This window comes from Salvelinus fontinalis, chromosome 5 (assembly GCF_029448725.1).
Source record: "Salvelinus fontinalis isolate EN_2023a chromosome 5, ASM2944872v1, whole genome shotgun sequence".
NCBI lineage: Eukaryota > Metazoa > Chordata > Actinopteri > Salmoniformes > Salmonidae > Salvelinus > Salvelinus fontinalis.
This window is the reverse complement of record NC_074669.1, coordinates 25,670,406-25,680,168: the sequence shown is the minus strand read 5'-3', so window position 1 is coordinate 25,680,168 and position 9,763 is coordinate 25,670,406. Positions and strand designations below refer to the sequence as shown.

Sequence of the window (9,763 nt, the reverse complement as noted above, 5' to 3'; positions counted from 1 at the left end):
ACGATATGCATATCTTATCTTCTGGGGATGAGTAGCTGCAGTTGAATTTGGGTATGCTTTTCATTCAAACGTAAAAATGCTGCACCCTATCCTAGAGAAGTTTTAAGATATCTTTCAAAAATGTCTTCTCTGGCAGGCTATTCCAGAGGCTGGGGGCATAATAACTAAAGGCTGCCACTCCAAGCCTCTTGGTCCTAGGCTTTGGGATAGTTAAAAGGCCAGTGCCAGAGGACCTGAGGGACCTACTGGGTACATAACTTAAAAGCATGTCTGACATGTATTGTGGTGCACAATCGTGTAGTGATTTAAAAAACAAAAGAATCATCTTAAAATTAAATCTAAATTAATTCTAAAACTCACAGTGTAGAGAACTTAAAACCGATGTAATGTGTGGTCTCTGTCTAGTCTTGGTCAGTACCCATGGTGAAGTATTTTGTATGTTTTGCAGTTGACCAATGGCATTCTTGGGTCGACCAGACAGGAGAGCATTACAAAAGTCAAGTCTGCTTGTAATAGAAGCATGGATGAGTCTCTCTGTACTAGCCTGAGAGAGAAACGGCCGCACCTTGGCAATGTTCCTAAGGCGGCAAAAAGCTATTTTGGGCACATTCCTAATGTATGATCCGAAATTGAGTTCAGAATCTAAAATAATACCTAGGTTTTATACTTGGTATTTTATCTTTATTGCCAGTGAATTAAAATGTACGTCCAGATTCTCTCTCTTTGCTTTGGTTCCAACATTAACAATCCTTGGATATCTTGCAACAATTAGCTGTTAAAAAAAATTGTATTCATGTGAGTTCACTACACAGCAGGAAGTTGTGAGCCATTCAAGTATTTAAATCACTAATACAGTCTAATAATGTATCCGTGAAGGTAAAATCTTCTGGTGACACAGAAATGAAAAGTTGTGTATCGTCTGCGTAGCAGTGAAAATCAATGCTGTGTTTTCTGATAATGCTGCCAAGGGGTAGCATAAATAAATTGAACAGTACTGGACCCTAAATAGAACCTTGTGGAATGCCACGTGATATGTATTTCTATGAGTTATGCTTATCATGGGTGACAAAAAAAACTCTCGACCAGTCAAATAGGTCCTAAACTTATTTAGAACAGGACTGGAGAGGCCAACCCTAGTACTGTAATTCAGAATTCACGGCCAGTCCAGCATGTTTAGGTTGGGGAAAAGTAGATGCAAAATTGAATTCAAACGTTCTGCACTGACTGCTCCGAAACAATTTGCCTTATTTTGTATTTTAGAAACTGTCACAGTCATTTGCCAAATACAGCAAAAGATTAAAACATTCCGCCAACACCTCCAAAAAACATTTGATAAAATTTGCTGCTGCTCTTTCTTTTAGAAACTGCCGTGGCCTAATTACAATAGTTCCAAATTAGTTCCAGGTCTGATTGATAACGGGAAACATGTGTATGTATGGCATGCGCCAAGTTTATGTGTGAAATTTACGCAACGGTTATAAATGAGGTCCCGGGTTCCTGCTCTGAGCATGTGTGTTTTGAGGAGAAACATGGGTCTGTGGAATGTTTTACCTCTGAACAGCCGTGCCTGCCCCTCCCTCTCAGACAACACACTGAGCCTGCAGGCCTGCTGTGTGGACCTGCATGTGCTTGGGATAACATACCATACCCTACCTATGTGCACTGGTAACTCCTTGGAGAACCAGGCATACTTTAGTTGAAAAGGCAAACTGTAAATGGAACCTTCATTATGATCACTGTAGCATCCATATTGTGTTAATGCGGTGCTAGTTCACATGACAAACACAATGTCAAATGATACTCTGACCCCCGCATGTGTTCAATGTGCCTACTGTTTGTTTCAGGGAGGATGTGAGACAGGATGTGTTTGCGATGGAACTTTAATTTGTGTGCTTTTGAAAGGTTTGGATTTGTCAGGTCAATCCAGGGTCTTCGTCAGATTACTGTACTGCCTTTTGTTGGGCTAGCTAGTAGGATGTGCATAAGCTACATTCGTTTACATTATTATAGGACCATGGGACACATTTACAGAGCTACACACTAGTATACGGCAGACATTAAAATGCTGACACAAATACACTCACCTTGTTCAAAGAGTTGTTTTTCAACCAGGGCCGTAAGGGAATGAGCTGAGTCAGCATTGGGTTGGATGATTATTAGCTAATCAACTCACAGTGTGTCACAGGATCATTGGAGAAACACAGTAACCAACATGTCTCTGAGAGAATATCTGTGCACTGTATGAATGTCTGTGTAATGTGCTTTGTGTGTGAGCCGTTCTTATCCATGAGCCATTAAATGGGGATTTTGTCTCCTTTGAGCGGTTCTGGCCTCTGCCTACATTTACTGTTTTTTCCTTACAACTGCAAAAATAGTCAAATATCACACAGCGTGACCTAAAGTATGTGGATACCTGCTTGTCGAGCGTCTCTTTCCAAAATCATGGGCATTAATGTGGAGCCTGTCCCCCCCTTTGCTGCTGTAACAGCCTCCACTCTTCTGGGAAGGCTTTCCACTAGATGTTGGAACATTGCTGACTTGCTTCCATTCAGCCACAAGAGCATTAGTGAGGTCGGGCACTGATGTTGGGCGATTAGGCCTGGCTCGCAGTCGGCGTTCCAATTCATCCCAAAGGTGTTCAATGGGGTTGAGGTCAGGAATCTGTGCAGATCAGTCAAGTCCTTCCACACCGATCTCGAACAAACTATTTCAGTATGGACATGGCTTTGTGCACGGGGCACTGTCATGCTGAAACAGGAAAGGGCTTTCCCCAAACGGATGCACAGAATCGTCTAGAATGTCACTGTATGCTGTAGCATTAAGATTTCCCTTCACTGGAACTAAGGCACTATGCATTGGGGCAGGTAGCGTTTTCCTGGGATCCGCCAAACCCAGATTTGTCTGCCAGATGGTGAAGCGTGATTCATCACTCCAGAGAATGCGTTTCCACTGCTCCAGAGTCCAGTGTTGGCGAGCTTTACACCACTCCAGCCGATGCTTGGCATTTTGCATGGTGATCTTAGGCTTGTGTGCGGCTGCTCGGCCATGGCAACCCATTTCATGAAGCTGCCGACCAACCGTTCCTGTGTTCCGTTCCGTTCCTGTGTTGGTTCCAGAGGCAGTTTGGAACTCAGTAGGGAGTTTTGCAACAGAGGACAGATGATATGTACGTGCTGCGCGCTTCAGCACCCGGTGGTCCTGTTCTGTGAGCTTGTGTGGCCTACCACTTCAAGGCTGAGCAATTGTTGCTCCTAGACATTTCCGCTTCACAATAACAGCATTTACAGTTGACCAGGGCAGCTCTAGCAGGGAAGAAATTTGACTAACTGACTTGTTGGAAAGGTGGCATCCTATGACGGTGCCATGTTGAAAGTCACTGAGCTCTTCAGTAAGGCCATTGTTTGTCTATGGAGATTGCATGCCTGTGTGCTCAATTTTACACACCTGTCAGCAACGGGTGTGGCTGAATTAGTCAAATCCAGTAATTTGAAGAGGTGTCCACATACTTTTATATACAGTATATAGTGTATGGACATAGATGTGAACCCTTTTTTGCCATCATTCATAGCATTTTCTCCCTGAATGTTGGGAAAGGGTTACCTTGGCAACACAAAGAACTTGTCACTTGAAAATGGATGACGATACTGTCTGTTTTTTAATACAAACAGCACTTTCTCTTTCATTAAACATGGTATGAACAAAAGCCAATGGAGAAAGTCCAAACAGACTGATTACTTTATAAGGGCTCTGCTTCATTTATCTTTCTTATTAATCCTGTAGGTCTGGTAATTGGAAGGTGAGGTTATAAATAGGGCTTTAGCCTGGTCATGTTTCAGCTTGTCATGGCTGTCAGCTGTGTGTCACTCAATGACTTTGTGAGACTTAATAGCGCACTGAAGCCAAATTAAGTCAGTTAAGATGCAGTTTGAGCAACTCCAGGAAGTGACGTTGCAGGCTAGCTCAGTGTGTCCCTTCTCATTGTGTAAGTCAAATTGAAGGCCGACCGGGGTACTGCAGGCTGCCATTAGCAACTCAATTATCCTGTGTACGATTCTTCTGTGTACGATTTTAAAATAAAAGGTTCAAGGACATACATCTGGTGTGTCTTCTCAAGATGACTGTCTTCTCAAGATTTATTTATTTACCCGAAGATTGACCACGAAGATCACCATTTTTCCATTCACTATAACGGGGGATCCTGTTTTCTGCTAACAATGCCTGCAGTAGCCTTGAACTCCTGTGGCTTCATTTAGAGGGGGCAAGAATTCTCCCCTGGTTTCACTTTCTTTTCCCCTCCACAGCAGGTTAGAGCAGGCTGGGTTGGAGCTCCTCGGTGGTCATTTTACTGTTATATGACACAAAGGGTTAATGAGTTTTAGATACAGAGCTCTCTGAGACTGATTGTTCTTCTGCTGTTGTCTGTCCAGACTACACATGTATTACACGTGCACATTCTGTTCTCTCTATCCTTACTAGTAATCATCTCACTTTACCTCTCTATCATCTTCTTAATAACCTCTTCCTCCCACGAAAGAGAGACAGAGAGAGAGAGAGAGAGAGAGAGAGAGAGAGAGAGAGAGAGAGAGAGACAGAGAGACAGAGAGAGAGATGTTCAGATTTAGTGTACACTGCTCCAGTGAACCTCCCTCCCTCCTTTCTCTCCCTCTGTCCATCTGTATTGAGATGAAAGCTTTCCCTCCTGAGAGAGAGAGACAGAGAGAGAGAGAGAGAGAGAGAGAGAGAGGGGGGGGGAGTGAGAGACAGAGAGAGTAAGAGAGAGAGAGAGAGAGAGAGAGAGAGAGAGAGAGAGAGAGAGAGAGAGAGAGAGAGAGAGAGAGAGAGTGTGTAGCAGGATAATACAATCACTTCATCACAGCAGGGAGCTTTAACTTAATTATAGTACTGTTCAGACTGCTGTTATTACTACGGTCCTCCTCCCAGACACACAAAGCAAACAAACAGAGATTTGATGACTACCATAACTCACAGCTTTCCTCTTAGGCCACTTGTGTAAGCTAAGGTCTGTGTGTGTTTTCACAACTAGGTGATGTGTATTGCATCCGTGTTTATGTATGAGTGTTTCTGGGTGTTAGTGGGCATGTTTGTTAGTGTACAGTGCATATTGTGCACCATACAGTCATTGGTGTGCACGTGTATATGTGTGTGCGCAGTTACTGAATACAGTCAGGTGTATCACCTTTGGAAGGCTATTGAACGTGTCATGGAAAATGGCTTAGTACCTTCTGGGTTCTCACCTGACCCCCAACCACACGCAAAGATGGAGAGGTGTGCTATAGGTTAAAGAGGACCCTCACGCCAAGTTCTCACACACTATAGGCAAGGTTATCTCTTACACCGTATAGTGTACTTTATGCTCGATTAGTCACTGTACATTGCAGTACAGGAGCATGCTCAGTGTGTTGAAATGTGCGTTCTAATTCTGAGGTTGAAACCCAATAAGGTTGGTGGATTTCAGTCAATGTCAGACTATGTATAACATAGTCAGCCAAAGTGATAGCCAATCAGGCGGGACAACCCAAGAGTTGCTCCAGAAAAAGGGGCCATAGGGTTGCCAACAAGATGGCCGTTGCCAGGGTGACGTGGTTCTTGGATGCCAGTCGTCTCTGCCCATCTGTTCAGGGCGGTGTGCCAGGCGAGACCGCCTGACTCTGAGATGACGTCGTGGTTCTGAGCGCTGTCTAATACCGTACATATTATGTCCCACACGGTACACACGTACTGAATGTGAATGCAGTGTGTAGCCAGAGAAACAAAGGAGTTCCTCAGTGGTTCGATATCAGTCTTCTCTGCCAGAGGGGAACACACAAATGAAAAGGAGTGAAATTAGAAGAAAGGGCTGCTGGTGTTTTTTATTTAACTGTTCGCTAAGAAGAAATTCATATTTTCAATGTCGGCCTAGGAACAGTGGGTTAACTGCCTTATTCAGGGGCAGAACGACAGATTTTTACATTTGTCAGGTCAGGTCAACGCTCTAACCACTACCTGTCTCCCGCTCTCACAGTGGCTGTGATTCCTGCTCTATGTTTCACTGCTGAGGGTATGTCTATGTGTGTGTGCCTGTCTGTCTGCCTGCTTGTGTGTCTATGCAACACAAAGTTCTGTAACTCAGCTCAGAGAACGCTGACATTATGAACACAGTCACACCCTTCCAGCGTGATCAAATATCCATGCCTCTCTCTGTCTCTCTGTACAGCTCCATGGACCTTTACATTTAAGGAAATTCAACTGATTCCCCCCACAGCACCATACCAAGCCCCCCGTGTCCAAGAGCCCTCTTCATGAGTAGCCAGGGGGAGTTTGAATTGGCTGAGGTGCCTGATGTTGCCATGGTGATGGAGATGGCATCAGCACCCCCACAACGACTCCCGTCACCTGCAATGATTGGCTACGGTGGATTGGAGTCTCCTCCCCCGGACCTATGCCAGGCGTGCGGCCAGAAACACCTGATAGAGGAGAACCATGAGTACCTGTACCGAGACGAGGTGGACGATGACCTCATCTGCCACATCTGTTTGCAGCCGTTCATCAGGCCGCTGGACACGCCCTGCGGACACACCTACTGCCAGGAGTGTCTGACCAGCTTCCTGCTGGAGAGTGACTTCTGCCCCGTGGACCGCACCCATCTCATGCTGCAGAACTGCCGCAAGTCCAGCCTGCTGGTGCACAAGCTACTGGACAAGCTGGCCGTGGCCTGCCCCTTCACTGACCACTGCACTGATGCCCTGCCCCGGGGGGAGATGGAGGGCCACATCAAGAACAGGTAGGTCTCGTACCCCCATCATACCCACTATGTACTATGATAACACATTACCTCAACACACCTGAACCCACTGCACTGATGCCCTACCCCGGGGGGAGATGGAGAGACACATCAAGAACAATTAGGAGAAAAACTAAGAATCCCAACATGCATGTCACCACTGGAAGAGTGGACTACCCCTAACACTTTTACCCACAATCTACTGTAAGAGCAAAGTGTTCCACACCCACAGGACGTCTGTAACATAAGTCTTCCTCAACACAGTTAGATATTGTAGGGACAACTGAATGCCTTCAAATGAAACATGTCTTCCACATTTAACCCAACCCCTCTGAATCAGAGAGGTGCGGGGGCCTTAATCAACATCCACATCTTCAGCACCCGGGGAACAGTGCCTTGCTCAGGGGCAGAACAACAGATTTTTACCTTGTCAGCTCAGGGATTCAATCCAGCAACCTTCCAGTTTCTGTCCCAACGCTCTAACCACTAGGCTCCCTGCAGCACCCATAATAACTGCTGCATGTTTCTTATCTGTGTTCTGTTTCCCCATCTGCTCCTCTCTCTCTCTCAGGGCTCATAACGTTGTTGTGGTACATCTGTGTTGACCTCCATTTAACATACACACTTAACATCCCCACCCCCACGTCCCTATTGTCCCTGTCCCCACCCCCTCCAGTCCCAGAGGGGGAGAGCGCACTTCCTCACCCTGGTTCTTTCATCTGAACCTGCCCAGCTCCTCTGTTTATCATTATAGAGTCAGAGGTTTGGCTGCTCATTGTTCAGTGTCTTGGCTCCTCTCTTCATTAGCGCTCGTTAACACTCTGCTAGCCTAGAGGCCCACAGGATAATTACTAAATAACTCCCCAACTATACACTGGGACTGTGCAACAATGTGTTTCCCAGAAAGTGATAGGGATTGCATAACTATCTCCTGAGCCTGCAATCCCCTCGAAGTTCACCGCCTTTCTCTTCCATTCTCCCCTCCTTCCTTCTTCAATCTTCATCCTCTGGTGTCCTGTCACTCACGCCTCCATCCTCCATGTCTACCTCTCCGTCTCGTTCATGATGTGTGAGTGTGATGTGGGTGGGCCAGGGGTCTCTGGGGACCAGCTCCTCTCTGGGAGGAGTCACGAGGTGTTACAGTATCTAACTGTAGAGGGAAGAGGTTACGTCCTGGGGGAAGAGAAGAGACACTCTGGCCTGAATGGGGAATGCTCATCCAGCCTGATACACCTGCCTCATAAGGTCTTTGGTTTTGTTCTCGTGGTTCAGCACTTTTTTGGGTTCAGTGTTTGTGGTTGTGTTTGTGGTTGTGTTTGCGGTCCAGTAATTGCGGTCCTGCGCTTGATGTCATGCAGGGTTGCGTGTTATGTTTATAATGTAGGGCTTATGGTCTTATTTCATTAGGTGTGTTTATGATGTAGGGCTTATGGTCTTATTTCATTAGGTGTGTTTATAATGTAGGGCTTATGGTCTTATTTCATTAGGTGTGTTTATAATGTAGGGCTTATGGTCTTATTTCATTAGGTGTGTTTATAATGTAGGGCTTGTGGTCTTATTTCATTAGGTGTGTTTATAATGTAGGGCTTATGGTCTTATTTCATTAGGTGTGTTTATGATGTAGGGCTTATGGTCTTATTTCATTAGGTGGGTTTATAATGTAGGGCTTATGGTCTTATTTCATTAGGTATGTTTATGATGTAGGGCTTATGGTCTTATTTCATTAGGTGTGTTTATGATGTAGGGCGTATGGTCTTATTTCATTAGGTGTGTTTATGATGTAGGGCGTATGGTCTTATTTCATTAGGTGTGTTTATGATGTAGGGCTTATGGTCTTATTTCATTAGGTGTGTTTATGATGTAGGGCTTATTGTCTTATTTCATTAGGTGTGTTTATGATGTAGGGCTTATGGTCTTATTTCATTAGGTGTGTTTATGATGTAGGGCTTGTGGTCTTATTTCATTAGGTGTGTTTATGATGTAGGGCTTATGGTCTTATTTCATTAGGTGTGTTTACGATGTAGGGCTTATGGTCTTATTTCTTTAGGTGTGTTTATAATGTGGGGCTTATGGTCTTATTTCATTAGGTGTGTTTATATTGTAGGGCTTATGGTCTTATTTCATTAGGTGTGTTTATAATGTAGGGCTTATGGTCTTATTTCATTAGGTGTGTTTATAATGTAGGGTTTATGGTCTTATTTCATTAGGTGTGTTTATAATGTAGGGCTTATGGTCTTATTACATTAGGTGTGTTTATAATGTAGGGCTTATGGTCTTATTTCATTAGGTGTGTTTATGATGTAGGGCTTATGGTCTTATTTCATTAGATGTGTTTATAATGTAGGGCTTATGGTCTTATTTCATTAGGTGTGTTTATAATGTAGGGCTTATGGTCTTATTTCATTAGGTGTGTTTATGATGTAGGGCTTATGGTCTTATTTCATTAGGTGTGTTTATAATGTAGGGCTTATGGTCTTATTACATTAGGTGTGTTTATAATGTAGGGCTTATGGTCTTATTTCATTAGGTGTGTTTATGATGTAGGGCTTATGGTCTTATTTCATTAGGTGTGTTTATGATGTAGGGCTTATGGTCTTATTTCATTAGGTGTGTTTATAATGTAGGGCTTATGGTCTTATTTCATTAGGTGTGTTTATGATGTAGGGCTTATAGTCTTGTTTCATTAGGTGTGTTTATGGTGTAGGGCTTATGGTCTTATTTCATTAGGTGTGTTTATGGTGTAGGGCTTATGGTCTTATTTCATTAGGTGTGTTTATGGTGTAGGGCTTATGGTCTTATTTCATTAGGTGTGTTTATGATGTAGGGCTCATGGTCTTATTTCATTAGGTGTGTTTATGATGTAGGGCTTATGGTCTTATTTCATTAGGTGTGTTTATAATGTAGGGCTTATGGTCTTATTTCATTAGGTGTGTTTATAATGTAGGGCTTGTGGTCTTATTTCATTAGGTGTGTTTATAATGT

General features: G+C 44.0%; 1 protein-coding gene across 1 annotated transcript in view; it reads left to right on the top strand.

Annotated features, from left to right (window-relative positions):
- Positions 1-6,259: 6,259 nt before the first annotated feature.
- The window catches only part of lnx1 (ligand of numb-protein X 1), a 58,586-nt gene continuing 55,082 nt past the window's right edge, over positions 6,260-9,763 (top strand). Inside the window, exon 1 of the mRNA XM_055923004.1 lies at positions 6,260-6,781. Within this exon, the coding sequence (XP_055778979.1) occupies positions 6,300-6,781 (482 nt within the window). The 5' untranslated portion in view covers positions 6,260-6,299. The remainder of the gene's footprint in view (positions 6,782-9,763) is intronic.